Source organism: Daldinia loculata (genome assembly GCF_022478755.1).
Source record: "Daldinia loculata strain CBS 113971 unplaced genomic scaffold F4817scaffold_19, whole genome shotgun sequence".
In the NCBI taxonomy this organism is placed as follows: domain Eukaryota; kingdom Fungi; phylum Ascomycota; class Sordariomycetes; order Xylariales; family Hypoxylaceae; genus Daldinia; species Daldinia loculata.
The window spans coordinates 58,894-75,817 of record NW_026054873.1 but is presented as its reverse complement, the minus strand read 5'-3'; the positions used below and the strand labels follow the sequence as shown (position 1 = coordinate 75,817).

The 16,924-nt window shown below is 48.7% G+C and overlaps 6 protein-coding genes across 6 annotated transcripts; 3 read left to right on the top strand and 3 right to left on the bottom strand.

Annotated features, from left to right (window-relative positions):
* The first annotated feature begins 411 nt into the window (after positions 1-411).
* On the top strand, positions 412-5,100 carry F4817DRAFT_334885 (Trs120-domain-containing protein). The gene is made up of 2 exons (XM_049302966.1): positions 412-847; positions 910-5,100. Exons 1-2 carry the CDS (start codon positions 682-684, stop codon positions 5,094-5,096), a joined length of 4,353 nt encoding a protein of 1,450 aa, XP_049159840.1. The 5' UTR covers positions 412-681; the 3' UTR covers positions 5,097-5,100.
* A 584-nt stretch (positions 5,101-5,684) lies between these two features.
* Positions 5,685-7,833, bottom strand: F4817DRAFT_334882 (Asx homology domain-containing protein). Its single transcript, XM_049302965.1, has 3 exons — positions 6,949-7,833; positions 5,875-6,830; positions 5,685-5,762 (listed from the first exon to the last, which is right to left on the bottom strand). The coding sequence occupies exons 1-2, from the start codon at positions 7,465-7,467 to the stop codon at positions 6,216-6,218; spliced, it is 1,134 nt and encodes a 377-aa protein (XP_049159839.1). The 5' UTR covers positions 7,468-7,833; the 3' UTR covers positions 5,685-5,762; positions 5,875-6,215.
* A 533-nt stretch (positions 7,834-8,366) lies between these two features.
* Positions 8,367-9,266, top strand: F4817DRAFT_358166 (snare-like protein; the record flags this gene model as incomplete). Its single annotated transcript, XM_049305993.1, has 3 exons — positions 8,367-8,403; positions 8,593-8,698; positions 8,798-9,266. The coding sequence occupies 3 exons, from the start codon at positions 8,367-8,369 to the stop codon at positions 9,264-9,266; spliced, it is 612 nt and encodes a 203-aa protein (XP_049159838.1).
* A 410-nt stretch (positions 9,267-9,676) lies between these two features.
* On the bottom strand, positions 9,677-11,346 carry F4817DRAFT_73022 (uncharacterized protein). Its single transcript, XM_049307833.1, has 2 exons — positions 10,858-11,346; positions 9,677-10,684 (listed from the first exon to the last, which is right to left on the bottom strand). Exons 1-2 carry the CDS (start codon positions 11,072-11,074, stop codon positions 9,843-9,845), a joined length of 1,059 nt encoding a protein of 352 aa, XP_049159837.1. The 5' UTR covers positions 11,075-11,346; the 3' UTR covers positions 9,677-9,842.
* A 586-nt stretch (positions 11,347-11,932) lies between these two features.
* Positions 11,933-14,658, bottom strand: F4817DRAFT_334874 (cleft lip and palate transmembrane 1). The gene is made up of 4 exons (XM_049302964.1): positions 14,228-14,658; positions 13,424-14,158; positions 13,330-13,372; positions 11,933-13,259 (listed from the first exon to the last, which is right to left on the bottom strand). The coding sequence occupies exons 1-4, from the start codon at positions 14,276-14,278 to the stop codon at positions 12,124-12,126; spliced, it is 1,965 nt and encodes a 654-aa protein (XP_049159836.1). The 5' UTR covers positions 14,279-14,658; the 3' UTR covers positions 11,933-12,123.
* Positions 14,659-15,389: 731 nt separating this feature from the next.
* On the top strand, positions 15,390-16,685 carry F4817DRAFT_73001 (uncharacterized protein). The gene is made up of 2 exons (XM_049307832.1): positions 15,390-15,872; positions 15,956-16,685. The coding sequence occupies exons 1-2, from the start codon at positions 15,728-15,730 to the stop codon at positions 16,498-16,500; spliced, it is 690 nt and encodes a 229-aa protein (XP_049159835.1). The 5' UTR covers positions 15,390-15,727; the 3' UTR covers positions 16,501-16,685.
* The last annotated feature ends 239 nt before the right edge of the window (positions 16,686-16,924 follow it).

Below are 16,924 nucleotides of genomic sequence, written 5' to 3'. Positions count from 1 at the left end.
TACAATAGGTATGCAATGACGGTTGACATTGTATAGCTCTCTTCAGCCGTAACCATATGTATAAATATCTCGTATCACAGTTTGAGGTTCAACGATGACGGTACGATGTTGCGTTAGTTTGGCCGAACATTCAATTCGAAAAAGACTAAAGCTGTAACATCTATTGTGCCTGAAAAGAAAGACAATATTGAAGTTGCACTTGAGAGATATATTTTGAAGGGTATACTGTTTGATACTCAGTTTTAGCCCTGGCATTATCTTGTACTTACCTAGGTACCTAGGTACTTAGGTTAGGTACCCAAGATACCCCGGACACATCCTTCTCTTTTGGGATGATCCCTGTCCAAGCTCCTAAGCTTTGATTGGTCTAATGTTTCCAACGGCGCACGAGGCTCAGGAGCTTGATCTTGGGCATTTCATCGTCATTCTAGATTTCGTTGCTCAAAAAAGGATATTTTAAACTATATCACCCCATCTCATACAACCGGTCTTTATTCCTACGAGTTGAATATATGTCAAAATCGAACAAATGATAAGACCCTAATATCGGACAACGCTTGCGACACACTCGAGTTGCGCAAAGGGCTGAACGAATCGCGCGACTCGTCCGTACTTGGCCCCCGGTTCGGTAGGCATGCGGTTGTTCTGTCATGGTAGTGTGAGGTCAAGGCAGATGTTAGGATGAGCCTGGACTCCTTGTTACCTATCGCCCCGGCGAGGGTACGGGCATTAGTCTTGCCTGTCGGTCGGATCAAGCGGGATAGGTTTACGTCTTTTGTCCAAAGACTAAACGAGGAGCATGTTGTCCAACTCCGCGACATCAGCGCCGATGGGCGACCCAATCGGAGTAAGTAATACACCCTAAACATACTACACTAGAGGTCATAAGGCTAATGATATTCTCTTTAGATATGTTCTCTCCCCTCGCGTTCCCCGACGGTGCTATGTTTTACGATCTAATCACCTACATACCCCCTCCATCCCACCTTGCTCTAGCCCCTTTCGAGCTTTTTCGTGAACCACTTGCGGTTATTGCTATCGCTGACGGCCGGGAGCTCGAAAATGTCACGTTTAGCAAGAGACAATCTGCCAATGGCCATGCGCCGACTATCGTAGAGAGGAATATTAGGACTTTGTACCAAGAACTTGAGGAGTTGCGGGACACGTATCCAAAGATCCTTACGCATCAAGTGCTCATATTTGATTATGCACCACAAACAGAAAGTACAGTTCCTATTCCCGAAGGCATTAAAACAATCCCACCGGTGGAAAACTCGAATAGAACTACGGTTAAAACTATCATGTGCGATATATCTTCCTTGTTGCTAGCGGAGATGACAACCCTCGCCAAGTCCTTCGAAGGAACGACGTCTATAGACTCCCCCGGTCAAGCTCCCACAAGACCGGATCTTAATGGAGCGTCTTGGACTTCGGATGATGCGAACCCAGCTGCGCGAAGGAACTCGCAATACGCCGTGTCCAGCGTTACAAGGTCGGCATCAACTAGCGGTGCTGCGGATAGGGGCCTTGCCCGGATGTCCATGCCAGTGCCTTTCAAGTCGCTCCCTTTTGGATCTAGCAGCTCGACTCCTTCAGGACGGCCTACAACTCCCGTCCGTAGCGGGTTGTCTAACCCCCCAACCACATTTGAAGACATTACTACCGTGAACGAAAGCAATGCCGATGTACCAATCCCCGAGACATCTCGCCCAGGCTCTGCCGGAGGAACGAGAGTAGCAAACCAAGACAAGGTTTCAATAATGGGCTTTGGGTCTGGTAGTTTGAACGAGAGGTGGAGGAATAAAAGCCGAGGGCGAGTGATAATCTTGGTGGGATCCTTATATCTCCAGGCTGGTCGGTGGACGGACGCACTGAAAGAGCTGATCGAGGGTGCAACTATGGCAAAGTCTATCAATGACCACTTATGGCACGGCAAAGCACTCGAACTTATTACGATATGTCTACTCTTACTTGGATGGGTCGGAGTTGAGTTTCAAGTTCCTGCAATATGCCTACCTGCGAACGAGAAGTCAATCAGCGCCATAGCTAAAGGCCCAGCAGAACTCGAAGAGGGCGATGTTGAGCAACCAAAACACCTACGGCACCTCCAGGCCATTCTTCCAGATCTGCTTGACAGAATAATAGCACTATATTCAAGGATATCTGGCGAACAGCTTCCTCCATTCCCACTTTCGGAATCTATCATCAGGTTCTGCACGCTGCTCACAGTTCTCCATTTGTGCGAAGGTAGGCTCGATAAGAAAGCCCTGGGGAAAATCGTCCTCGGCAATCTATCTCCAAACACTCTCACTACATCACCTCGCCTAATTATCGCTCCTCCCCGCGCTCAAATCGCAACTTTGTTATTTAAGGCTTTCCCATCGTCTGCGCCGGAATTGCTTACAACCGTAGACCGTGCAATCATTCTTAGCGGAATTTCTACTATCCTTGGCTTGCTGGGCTTCCATAGAAAAAAAGCCATGGTTGTGCGAGAACTGGTGTCGGTATTAATCGGAGGACTGGTTGAAGCAAGAACACGAGGCGCCGCTGAAGTCGGTATTCATCCGGCGGCTGGTCTAATAGCGCTCAATGCTGTTAATGGTCATGGAAATGGTGCGGGGTCCCTTGAGCTGGGCGAGGGAGATATAGAACATGGGATTGACGCTTTTCTCGGACTACTATCTAAAACCTATGGGGTTGTCAGCTTCGACAAGGACACGAGTGAAGCCTCTGAATCGCATCAAGCGGCTGACACAGACGAAAAAGTCATCTCGAGAATTCTGAGTCAATCCGCAATTAGGCAATTTGGATTTCAAAATATCAAGCTCAACGTTCTACGGGCTTGCATTAATTTCTCTGAGGCTTTACCAGACTTTAATGGCGTATTGAAGTTCTCGAGCGATCTATTGCGCACTGCCGGAAGCGGAGTTGCGCCAGGACCGCGTCGGGAAGATGCAGCACCGATAATTACAAGAGACGAGCAGATCAGGTTGGCAAATAACATCTCAAAGACATCTGGCTTGTCTCAGAGGCTAGGTTTGGAAAGCCTTTCTGGAGAATACTGGGACGAATTCCTCGTCCGGGGGATCACAATGGATCCTTTGCCGCAAAGCAGAACACCTATACCACACTCTAAGCACGTTTTGCCGAGTGTGACGACGGCGCGCACTTCGCAGGACGTAAATCCTTTTATCTACAACCCATTTATAAGAGATTCGGATAAGGCGGCGGTGGAGAGGACACTTGTTGCTGGAGAAGCAGCAGTTTTTAGGGTTACGCTTCAGAACCCCTATGAAATCGACGTCGATATTGAGAGTATCAAATTAGATGCTGAAGGAGCCGATTTCGAGTCATCTACAACAAGCACGATAATAGGGCCGTATCGTACGCAGATCCTGAAGCTCGCTGGTACCCCTAGAGCTGCAGGCCCGTTGAAGATAAAGGGGGCTATCGTGAAAGTACGAGGATGCCGCGAAAGAAGATTTCCCATCTTCCCTCAACCGTGGGCTCCGGATACGGAAATCAAAGTTAAGGGGATCGGGTTGGCTTCATTAGAGCAGGCTAAGAAGTTGCCCTTTTCTGGACCTTCGTTAAGCCCAGACAGCATCGGACTAAGCGCTATCCCTGCACAGCCTATTATTGCTATTAAATCTACGTCTCTCCTTCAGGATTCAGTAATGATTCTAGAAGGAGAACGCCGGGTCTTTTCCGTGACGCTACAAAACTTATCTCAATCTACGCCAGCAGATCTACTGCTTTTCTCTTTCCAAGACTCAACGCAAGGCCCCCTACAAACAGCATTGACAAGTAGAGATGCAACACCTGCGGAATTATACGAGTATGAACTCATTCTGGCAAGGAAACAGGCTTTGCGACTGCGCAAGACCGACGACTCTAAGAGGTACATTGCACCTGGAGGCACGGCTACTTTTGATTTCGAGATTCTTGGAAAGCCTGGCCTTACCAATGGGACTATCCAAGTCGACTACGCATACCTTGGTGTACCCCAGTCCGAAATTACCGAGCAATTCCACACCCGCCAAGTCTGTCTCGACTTAACTATCACTGTCAATGCGAGCATAGAACTCGCGAGGATGGATGTTCTACCCCTTACAAATGGTGTACCTAAACCCATTTGGTCTCGCGTGGGTGCGGAGGCTGCGGAAATAGAGACTTCACTATCTAATGAAGAGTACTGTCTTCTGTTACTAGATCTCCGGAACGCCTGGCCAAGTGATATGCAAGTCTGCCTCGAGGCAGAGAGCGGTATCATGATAAAGGAACATATCCTACCGGGAAATACCAACCGCGTCGTCTTCCCCGTTCCAAGGGTATACATAGAGGACCCCCACGCATCAATCCCAGCTCTCAACCCCTCCCGCCAACGGCAATTCGTCGTCAGCAGCAGCAAGATCACACCGGAGATAGAGCGCGGCAACCGCGAGGCATTCTGGTACCGCGAGAAGGTCCTAGAAAAACTATCCGGCTCATGGAAGACTCTGTCCGGACCCTCGAGAGAAGGCACCATCGAGCTACGCGGTATCCGCCTCGCGCCGCGTATGATCGAGGCGATTAAGATCGATGAGGTTGGGATTGATATTTCTATCGAAGATCCGGAAGATGATGAAGACTCCCCGCGGGAAGGCAAAAACACAATCTTCACAGACGAGTTCGCGCAAGTCAAAGTCGTCATCACGAACCGCATGAGCGAGCCCGTATACCCCACCCTGCGCCTCATGCCCTCGCTATGCCACCGCCCCTTAAACGTAGCCCTCGACTTCACGCGCAAGTTCGCGTGGAACGGCACGCTGCAGCAGACCCTGCCGCTAGTCGAAGCCAAATCGAGCACCGAAGTCGTGCTCGGTGTGACGGCGCTATGTCGCGGGGAGTTCGAGATCTCGGCCTCGGTCGAGGAGACGCAGCTCTGGGTACCGGGGGATGGGGATAAGGAGAGGGAGCGCAGAGGGCGCTCCGAGACGGAGATCCTGATGGATGCGGTCCTGGGTGCTAAGGAGAGGCGCTTGTGGCATTCTCGACGCCCGTGTTTTGTTAGCGTGAGGGATAGGGATAGGGATAGGGATAGGGAGGGGGGGTGAGTAAGTGGGCAGAGGAGAGGAGAGGAGAGTATAGGAGAGTATATGTGACGTAACGTAACGTAACGTAACGTAACATAACGTGATAGGCGGGTAGTCCCGCGATTAGGGAGGTACATGTATGGAGTCACGTATGTATAAAAGAAGAAGACGTTTTAGAGAGAGAGAGAGATAACTACTAGATGAATGAAGTGAAGTAATTGGTCATGAGATGAGGTCCTAGGACAGCTAGGGCTACACATAATCAAACAGACAGACAGACAGAGAGATATATTTTGGTCCCTGATAAGGCAGTGGGGGTTAACTGCCGCGTATACTATCCCGTCTGGCTCGGTAGTTTTGTGCCTCAGTGTGACGATTGCTACACGTTTTGGATGTTGAGATTGCGTGGACGCGTGGGCGGTGAGGGATAGTAGTTTGTGTGAGTGTGAGTGAGTGAGTGTGTGTGTGTGTGTGTGTGTGTGTGTAATCCTTGATTTGGCTTGTGTATCTAATTCAAGGAGAGTGGTGTTTTAGGATTAGATACGAGCAGCTCATGTTCAATTAAGAGGTATCTAAGATAGCCCTAACTACCTATAACGATCCTTCCTAATCCTATCTTGGGTTAAGTGCTTTCACTAATACGCCTCGATTTGTCTTAGAGTAGACGATGTTGGCTGGCTTGTATACCTAAGGTAAGTAAAACGTATATTAGCTTTAGCTATATTTTATTCTTTCTATTGCTAGGGTAGAGCAGAACTTTTTCGTTCTTAGAACTCTTGGAGTCTCGAATATTTCCTACCTATATTTACTTGTCCGCCTTCTATTATCTCGATATCCTCGGGACGACTAGATTGTGAATGATTGTTGGACGACGGTGGGACATGTGCTGTGCTGGTGGTAGTTGATATAGCGGTGTAAGAAGAAAGAGACGAGAACTGGGATACTGTAAAGTAATGGCTATCGAGGGTATTATGTACACCGAACGGGCAGTAAAGAATACTAGGGATTCTAACTTCCTAAACGTGGTGTAGTATTGTTATTTAATTTTCGTTAGAGCTTCGTGGTACCTTTCATTATCATAGTGTCCAATATGGCTTCTTGCCAGGACAATTGCCAGGACAATTACCGTGACCATTCATCCTACATCGTCTCCATGGCTATGTCTGAAGGATGCTCCTGCGAATCTCCACCTTTGTTCACATCACCTGTCTGTTCCTTCAAAACTTCGACCTGCTCCGATCTCTTCTTGTCCAAGTGTTCCTCTCCATTCGCCTGAGAGGTGTCTGTCACACCCTTCATTGGGTCTGTATCCTGGTCTTCTCTGCTCTTCTGTGCTTCGTCATCTCGTTCTCGACCTTCTTCTTGAGCATTGCCATCTTTCTCAGGTACTTTCACTTCTAGACGTCCCTCAATATGATGTGCATCCTCCTTATCCTCCTCTCCCGGCATTTCCATGTTCCAATCTTCCCGAAAGCGATCGGAAATATACTCGTTGTAGAAGCCGATCTCGCGCTTGCTATGAGCAGCTTGTGCCTGTCGGATCCACTCCGGGTCGTGCCATCCCTTTTTCAGGTCATCCTGGTACCGCACTATATCGTGCCGGAAGTTGTTGTTGTTTCTGAGCGATGTGATATTTGGCCTTGCATTCTCGGTGCCGGCATCGAGAATCTCCTTCTCGTCTGGGAACTTTGCAAGTACTTGCTGCTTCTCCTCTGTGCTTAATAGGTCCCAAGCCACTTTGCTGCAAAGTAGTTCCTGTGCAGCGCTTTAGTAAGAATACCACGGATATAAGATATGTGTAGTTGTATGTGAGAGGAGTAGCTTATAGCATATAACTATTCGTGATAAAGATAGGAGATGGGTATTCACTTACTCGAAGTTGGGCAGTTGCTAGTGGTGATAGGGGGTTTGTAAGCATCTCGTCAGGGTTGTCATACTTGTATCTAAACTTTCGACCGTTTGAAGGCTTCTCATTGATATTGGGCTTGCTCTTCTTCATGGCCGGTCCCTCGTGAGTAAGTTCATCTCCCTTCCCATCATTGTCGATATCAAATATGTCCACGTCTCCTACCTCAGATGGGGCCGAAACAATTCTAAGCTTATGTGATTGGGAGGCGGAGTCACTCTTCGCAGTTGAGGGGCGGCTGCTTGCATGAGACTTGGAGCGGGTAACGCGAACAGTGATCTCATCACCGACCTCTTCTTCAGAAGGGCCCTTGGTGTCTGAAAGTTTCACATCGTGTCCACGAAAAGTTAAGTTTTTGGAAGAGAGCTCATCCGAAGAGGAGTCAACATGTACGGGGGCAGATCTCTTGGATGCTCTGGTTGATCTTCTGATGGGCTCTTCGGCTTTCTCTTCGGTCGCACCTTTAGCTCTCTTTCGGGGAGGCATGTTTGAATGGTCTGGGATAAATAAGTCAGGGAAAAGTGAAGATGGCAGTGCTCGGCGAATATAAAGAGGTAGGCTCTTAAATCAAAAAGAGTTGCAAACCAGAGACAAGAGAGAGAGAGATAAGGTAGGTAGGTAAAAGGAAGCATCTATTAATTCATAACAGCACCGGGAAATCAGTAAATGTGGCACTAAGGAATTATGGCAAAAGAGAACAAGAGTAATTGGAGAAGCGTGAAATTAAGGACGTGTCTTTTGGCCTGAAAGCTTTATTTGTCATTGTACGAAGTACACCTGATATATAGTAATTATGAGGCAGTCGCAGCCTCGACCACTGCGACTGCAACTGCGACTGCGACGAGATGTAAGTAAATGCGGCATGGCCTAAAAGGGAAAATAACGGCTGGCCGGTGCGAATGATAGGTGGGCCACTACTATTTTAGGCCTATTCTGGATTGCTTTTAGCCCTGTCATCACCTATAATCGATAAGATATCTTTCCCTAGCTTGGTCCCACTGCCGAATTATCCAATCCTCATCCTTGCAATCCCCTGACGTTGCATTACCGACTTTCAACTGGACAACCTTGGTTAATCAACTTTCTTTGATATTGGAGATAACTTCACCAAACTACATAATATAGCACCCATTTCCCTAGTAACCACCCCTCAGATTGATATGTGAAAAAGGGCATATCGAAACAAGCAGCCGTTAATTTCATTTAATTGCAACCTAGGGACAACGACATATCGGTTTATTTACTTGAATTGTTAAAGCGTCTGCAGCTTGTCTTTTTAGACACATACGCTACAATACTCCGGATACTATTACCACATTTCTTTCACTCTTCCCCTTAGCATTGAACAGCGCCAAACAACACAGCGCGATCACACAATCCAAAAGATGATCAGGTCAACCCAGATAGCCCGTTTGGGCGACGGTATGTGTTATCCACCTATATGCCATACCTCCCATCTCAAAGCCTAGACTAATAATAGTAATCCAGGCTTGATGCTCTGCGCATCCGTCGATGACGAACAACAAGTATGCTGTTGTCCTCCTCCGTTTGGTCACCTATGGAATATCCATATCCTATACTATACTAACCGTCTTGCTACCAAACAGCCAGAATCCTCTCTCCCCGAAGTCAAGTCGCAAACCAAAATCATACTACGACGACTAAACCGCAACGCCGAACCCCAAGCCAGCATCGAAAGCGGCAACTACACAATCCAGTATGCCCTCACTCCCTCCCCTCCCAAGCAAATCGATCCAACTTCCCCCCTCAGTTCAGTTCAGTTCCAACTCCTAGCTAACCCTCCCTCCCCTCCCAGCTACCTCATCGCCAACGACATAGTCTACATCTGCATCAGCGAGCGCTCCTACCCGCGCAAGCTAGCATTCACCTACCTCTCCGACCTGTCCACCGAATTCGCGCAGTCCTACCCCGCGCCCCAGCTGCACTCCCCATCCCTCCGCCCCTACGCCTTCATGGAATTCGACACCTTCATCACCCGCACCAAGGCCCTATACGCCGACGCCCGCGCGACGCAGGGCCTGGGCCGCTTGAACGACGAGCTGCGCGACGTGACCAAGGTCATGACGAAGAACATCGAGGATTTGCTGTATCGGGGCGATAGTCTGGAGCGCATGGGCGAGATGAGTTCGAGGCTTAGGGATGATAGTCGCAAGTATAGGAAGGCGGCTGTGAAGATTAATTGGGATTTGCTGATTAAGCAGTATGCGCCCATTGGTGTGTTTGTGCTGATTGTGCTGGTGTTTATTTGGTTCCGGTTTTTTTGAGGTCGGGTACTAAGGAGATAATAGGGGGTGGGAAATGGGAGGGGGGTGGATGGGAGTAAGAAACGAAGAATTACGCAAAGTCCATACGCAGACATGTATCACCAACAAAGCAGCATGGGGAGAAGCACAGTAGGGCAAGCATGAGTTCAATCTTCAAGTGTGTCATTTGAACTCGAGTATTGTAGTATAGTAGGTTAGTTACTGCAGCATCGGGGGAGTCTTGAGAATGGCTCCCTATGGGCATATAGTCCTAATATCCAAACTAATTAGACCACTTTATTGAGTTCCTTTCCTTTACTCGGCTTGTTGAATGCTCAACCTGCGTCCCCTCCCCCTTCTATAGGCCTCGATTCTAGATATCTATAAGCAGGGCCGTAATCAGATATATCCCTTCTTCCCTTTTGATAGACGCCTGAACGCCTCGCCTTTGCTCTTTTAGACCCGCGATGGATTAGGTATATAAAATAAGGCCCAATTGATTCAATGCACAGGCTCCGAACGCCGCCATGTAATTAAGTTAACCTCCCAATCTGGGAATTCAAATAACCTCCCTTACTTCGTCCCCCTTTTCCCTCTTTACATAACTCCGCAGCTCGAAGCGCTCGGCACCATGGACGCATGGCTCCACTCCAGATGCTCCTGGAAAGCCGCAACGCTTTCGAACCCTCGGCCTTGCGTATACCGCACGCGCTCCATGTCGCCGTCGCCCTGTTCCTCGTAGTAGTACTCGTCGCAGTGCGGGCACAGGATCCGCGACCGCCACTCGCCTACTTCGGGGGGCACGTGGTTTGCCACGGCCACCGGTGCGAATACTATCGTCTTCTGCTCGCCGTTGGAGAGGGCGATGCCTCGGGCTTGCCAATTCGCTGTGGCGGGATTGGTCTCGTTATCACCGTCGCTGGGATTATTACTTTTATTTTTATTATTATTATTATTACTGTCGCCGGTCTCGCCAGCTCTCGTCGTATTGCTCGTAACGGGTGCGGGGAGATCCTCGTTGCGCGGGGGAGGCTGAGTTATCCGCGTCGTCGGGACCGCGCGCAGGTCCTCCCAGACTAAAAACCCGTCGCAGAAATCACACACGAAAGCCACGTCTCTCTCCGCATACCTCTCGAAGCGGCCCGCCTGCGCGCATGCTGCCCGCTCGTCCTCGACGCGCACGTCGCGCCCCTTTTGCACGCGGTACACCTGCAAGGCGCCAAGGCATCTTACGCTCTCGGCCGACGTCTCGATCTGCTGCGCGCTGTGTATGCGTCTAGCGGCGCGGCACTGGGCGCGGTGCAATTCGCGTCGGAGGGCGGTTGTTTCGTGAGCCCAGGACAGGTCTATGGAGCCGCCGTGGCGCACCCAGTCTTTAAAGGTCTGCGTGTGTAGCTCGAAGCGCGTGCATAGGATACGGAGGTCTTCGAGGGATTCGTCTGTTGGAGGCGCAAAACAGAATTAGGCTTATTAGGTCAACTTCTCTTTCAGGGAGCAGGCAGGTAGTCTTCTAAAGGAATAGGTAGGTGGCATGCAGGTAACGATATGTAAGTATGTAGACTATTGCGAATGGGAGGTTTAGTGGATGGAAAAGGGGGAATACTTGACGTACCTATGCGGTCGTTCTCGTAGTAGTACCTCCCGTTGACAAGAGCAGGCAGCTCTTGGAAGTCCTTCTTAGCCTCGTCGAGGGTCTCCTCTAGTAGGCGCAGCTGCTCGAACTCGTCCGACCCCCAGGCCCGCTTGTCGGCGAACATCATGATGCGCAGGCCATCGTTGAGCGAGTTCGCAATGACGGCCAGAAGCGAGCCAACGGTCTCGTGGCTCATGTCCTACCTGGAGTTATACTCTCTCGCCCCTGAACGGCGGAGAGGGCGGTGTGTGAATTATCGGTTAGTTGCCTGTGCCTGTGCTTGTGCTTCCCGACGTGACGCGATCCGATCTGGCACACCTCGTCCCCTTCCTCCGTCTTCCTCTAGAAAGGTGGGTGGGATGAAAGCTTAAAAAAGGAGGCAGATGTCTCCTAAGAAAACCGAGGACCCTTTCGTGTATTATATTTGGTCTCCTTTATATTTTCCTTTTTTGCGAAACGTCGCGAAACGACGAAACTTAAAAGGAGGGTGATAGTCCACCTACGTAACTATCGTTTTAGTTAAAGCTCGGGGAGACGGATCTAGACCGGCAACTAACTACCGGGTATCGAGATGCAAGGGACGGGGAGATAAGATAGTGTTACCTATCAGAATGTTTAAGGAGTAGTATGATTCTGTCGTCTAGGTAGGTTAGGTACGTAATGACGCGAGCCGCTGTTTAAATAATATTCCTGTATGGATCCGTGTGTTGGGGGCAGAGCAGGATATTGAATTACAAGGGAAGAAAAGGAAAAGAGAAACGCCTTATCGTCCGAACTCTGCTACTTGTACAACGAGCATGGAACAGAAGCTCCCAATAGCCCAGACACGGAAAGACCTACATAAATGTACCTACATGGTACTTTTGTTTCGTGTCTTCAATTAGTACATGTACCTTATATTTGGTCTAGCGTAGAATTTCTTGGGTCGCTAAGTTAGTTAATTAAATTGCTAGCGACTTGCTAGGCCCATGTGCGTAGGGCTGATATTGTACTATTATGCATGTGATTACATAGCGACAGTACGAATTTATGATATTCCGCACGCTAGAAGATGTCCAATATAGTGTATGAGCGCATACTTTTATGCATAGGCATTTGGTGCAATTAGAGACTATTACTAAGACTTCCCTCCGGACAATTCTGCCTGGTGCAGTACTCTATTTCTATATGCCAACATTAAGTATTCATAACTTTATATGTCAAAGATGCATGCGAACATGTCATCCCTCTAAAGCTCATATTACTCTACTTCCTCTTCTTTGCTGCGCCGGTATCCGCACCACTGGTTTTCGCGGTGCCCTCGACCTTCTCGGTGACAGCTTCGGCGTTTAGTAACGACTTAGGCTCGACCTTAGTCTCCTCAGTTTCCTCGTCGCCACCCTGGCCGAATTCGTTGACTCGGGTGTAGTCAATCCTGTATGCCCAGCGCTGATATATGTAGAGGAAAAAGATGATATCATCTCGGAACGTGGCTAGACGATACAAGAACGGCATCTTGATGGTAAAGGCGAATAGATCATCGATGAAGGTATTCAAGAACTTGTAAAGCATTGCCTTACCCGGCATATGGGCAACGCTCTTAAGCCGGTAGTTGATGTAAAGCGAAGGTACCATCATCAAGAAACCATATGCGTATACAGATCCTACCAGGGTTGTGAGGATATACGAGTACCACGATTTGTGTGATTCGTAGACCAGCGACCAGATGGCATAGCCGATGAGTAGAGGGACCGCAGCAACGTACATGTACTTGAATGCGATCTCATCATACTCCTTCGTCTTCTCCTCAGTCTCGCTAAGCTTATATTTATCCTCAAACGCGATCCGGTACGGTATCAATGATCCTGGTGGAGCTGGCCGCACTCTGACATCCACAACGGTAGTAATCTTCCAGAATTCGATGAAGATACCAATACCTTGAGTGCCGAGAATCATCCAGCTAGTATTCTGAGAATTGTCGATCAGGTAGAGGAAGATGACCGCTTGCATAAAGACGTTGGCCAGGATCGAGCGAACCGAAATACCAACGTTGTCCTTCTTCTTGCGGTAATGGGCGATATCGGATCCGAAAGCGAGCATCTCAAGGAACAGGTGCGCAATACTCACGACAGCTGTTACACCAATGAGATAAGGGTTCGTGTCCAATAACATCTCCTTGATCATATCAATCTCGCTTCCATCGCTGCCACCTGGCATAGGCGCGCCATAAGCAGCTTGGAGTTGTTGCTGCTTAGAGTTCAAATCCATCGTAGCCATAACGTTGAAATACAAGCCCTTCAGGTTACCAAGGTCGAGGCGTATAGGCAGTGTCTTAACAGTTTCATTAAGAAGCGTCATATGACTCTTGAGTTGCCAGAACGTATTAACGTATAAGATAGGGTCTACACGGATGTTAGCCTTTATGTCCACCTAAGCGAAAGAGAATAAAATCTTAGATGAGGGGCAACCTACAATACCAAGAGTTCTGCCCAGAACCATCGCGAGCACCCGTAGGCTGTAGGATATTAGCATTGGCGTGGCGGGTTCAACGAAGCTGGGACCTTACCTCTACATGTACGAATTGTCTTACAGCGGGCTGCAATTGTGGATATGTTAAGACGCCCATGCCAGTAATGAATGATAAGCTAGTATTGGGATGATAGTAGCTTGCGACGATTGGGCCGGTGATTTTGTCTTCGGGTTCTTCCTCTACTTCCACTTCAGACCGTCCTTCTAGCAAGTTACGGGTTTTTGCTTCCTTCTTCTTTGGAATATATTGAGTCAAGGGGTGCACGAAATGGAAGGCCTTCGCTGGATCGAATCCTGGCTCCTTAGGGTCAAGATTGGCTCCTGTCAGTCCAATATAGAAGTGTCCCCAGAGCGTCCCATTCTTCTGAACGGCCGAAGGCACATTGAAAGTACCTTCGACAACCCGTGTGTCACTCGAGTTGCTCAGCTTGAAATTCTTCTCACTAAGGGCAACGTACTCCTCTGGCACATCAGAGATCTTGGTGGGCATGAAGGATGGCGAGAGCGTAACGACAATATCGACGGGACTATCATCGGGCCAGATAGGTGCGAGCCGCTGTGGAATGGGGTTCCAGACGGCGCCTTCGTCAAGAGTTTGCGGGCGAAGTTGGTAAGCAGGTATATCGCCGGTATTCGCGGGAACCTGTACAGCATTGCCGGAGGCGTCTTGAACGGTGGCAGTTTGTGTCTTGTTGCCGCCCGTCAACTGCTTCATTAGCAATTGCATGCCAAACCATATCGCTAAACCCTGGACGATTTTCCCGACTATTGACTAAGAGATAACGATGTTAGCTTTGGTCTCAAAGTCGCTATTAAGAAAGACTGTGACGCGACAACTTACGCCCTGCCCTTCGCGGGCGTCCCCGGCAGGGGCGGCGTTTGCCTCAGGCATTTCTCCTAGTAGTGATGCCCAGGCTGTGATACAGACTTAAGGAATATGCACTATTTAGGAAGTCTTTCAAGGTGGATGCGACCTTAATCGACATTAATCGACACTTGGTTGGGATCGCGATGAATTAGGCAGAGGTTGTTATGCCTCTGTAAAACGTCGCCAGGAAAAAAAGAATAGAGTACATGTTTATGATAAGACGTGTGTAGTTGGACTTATCGCAATCCTGGGCGATTAGGTTCTAGCCAGCTCTGGTTGGCCTGGACCCTCCGACAGCGGTAAGATCGGCGAATCACAATCCGATGCTGGTGCACGACATAAGCCTGTACCTAGAGAAACTCGCAGGACAGTAGACCCCTCAAAAGTCTGTCACGACTCACCACCACTACATAAGGTATGCAAGCCTGTACTATTACCTAAGGTAATATGTACATAATGTATATAATATGTATGTAAACCTGGCTGACTTGTCAAGTGCAACATTGCCTTAACTTCACAGCTTCGTAAGCCATTTCTATGTCAGCTGGCAAGGAGGGGACCAATTATAATTCGTTTTCCCCTTTATCATTGCCCGAAGCGATTTGCTATAATGACTCGAGGCTTGGGTCTTTAGGTGTTACAACAACACCTAATGCAGTCTAAGACGCGCCTAAGACAATTTTTCTTCACTCTTACTCTTACTCTTACTCATACTCATACATATATGCCATACGCATATGCCATACATACATAATACCTATATTGTAGCAACACAACGGCCCAATTTATAATTGGCCCCTCGGCAAATCAAGACAGGTACATTATCTAAAGGCTGCTGCTATGTACAGCCTACAGCCTACAGCTCAACCAATGCTGGACAGGCTGGCTGGTTGGCCATGCTGCCATGCCACCAGAAAATTCATTATTGTCCACTAAGCTACGTCATTGGTGAGATGGACTTTAGTGACTCTGGCCTAGCAAGAGAAAAAGTGGCAGCCAAAACGGAGATTCATCGCTTCAACGCCCAAGTCCCACCTTGACTTTGATTCAGATGCCGCTTCCCGCCACACACAAACACTTCACTTCCTCGTTGCGCTTCTATTAGGTACTTTGCTATCGTTGTTTGCGAGGTCTGATTTGTGCTAGTGACTCGATATCTTACATTCCTCCCGAAACAGCACTCGCCTCTTCGTACCCAGCTCCTCTACCCGGGCAGTTTAGCTTTTCTTATCATAAAATCTTTGCCTCCGCCCATCTGCCTTAGTAGTCTGAGCTTGTTCCGCCTTATGCCCAACTTTCCCGTCTTCTTCTTCTCTTGGTAGCCGGCTCTAGGAAGCACATCTCTTTACCTACCTAAACCTTTATAAGATAGTCTAGGTTATTTTTACGCCTCTACATTCCCAAGTCTCGGCCACTTATCTCGATAAACCCCACTTCTGTCAGACATTCAGACATTCTGAGGTTCGTAATACGATGACGTCCGGTCCGAATTCCAACGCCACCCCGCTCCCGGCCAAGATCTGCGTTTACTGCGGCTCGTCGCCGGGGAACAAGCCGGCGTATCTTAAAGCAGCTCAAGAGCTAGGCAGGCTTATGGCAGAGAACAATATCTCTTTAGGTACGCTCTTTGTTGCTTTTCTCTCTTTCTATACGGATATAGGGAGTCTTATTATTTGAGCAGTACTAATATCTTATGTCTAGTATACGGAGGTGGCACAGTAGGGTTGATGGGAGAAGTAGCGAAGACAATAGTATCGATATCAGGTCCTGATGCCGTCCACGGTATCATCCCCGAAGCGTTAGTTAAATGGGAGCGAGATGCGACTTATTCGTCAACTACGGATGCCAACGGGTATCACGTTCCGGAAGAGCAGATTTACGGCCGAACGACGGTTGTTAAAGACATGCATACGAGGAAGCAGATGATGGCGAGAGAAGTGATCGAAGGAGGACCCGGAAGTGGCTTCATTGCGCTCCCTGGCGGCTACGGCACGATGGAAGAGCTGCTCGAGACGGCCACATGGAATCAACTGGGTATCCATGATAAAGGCGTTTGCTTACTCAACACAAATGGATTCTATAACGGCTTGACACAGTGGATTAAGACAGCCGTCGACGAGGGTTTCGTTAAGGCAGGCAATGCCGATATCTTGGTTACGGCAGACGATGCCGAGGGTGCGCTCAAGGCCTTACGGGAATACAAGGTTTCAGACGCGCGTTATGGATTAAATTGGGGTAACGAATGAAGGAGTCGCTGCATTAGAAGCATTACGAAAGCTACCTACTCAGGTATATATTGATACTTAGCGCAGAATTGACCGGCATTTGCTCTGGTGTATCCTATCTGTGTGCAACCCCGACGAGATCTGCGATGTCGAGCTAGCTCGGCTTTCTATGCCCGATTCGCATCCGTAGAAGTCGGGAGTCTAGGTGATATATTACAATTGCAGATATTATAAGCGGTGAGATACTTCACAGCTAGGTTTATTTCAGGTGTAACACATGCAACATGCTCAGTTTGTCTTCGGCTTAACAACTTAGTTACACAACGAGAATTCACGTCTGGAACAATTTGATAGGCTATCGAATAGCGATTGGTCCTGGATTGAGCCCCGTATGGTCAGGAAGTTAAGTGGTTATAGAGATGAAAAAGGATTCACTCCGATATTT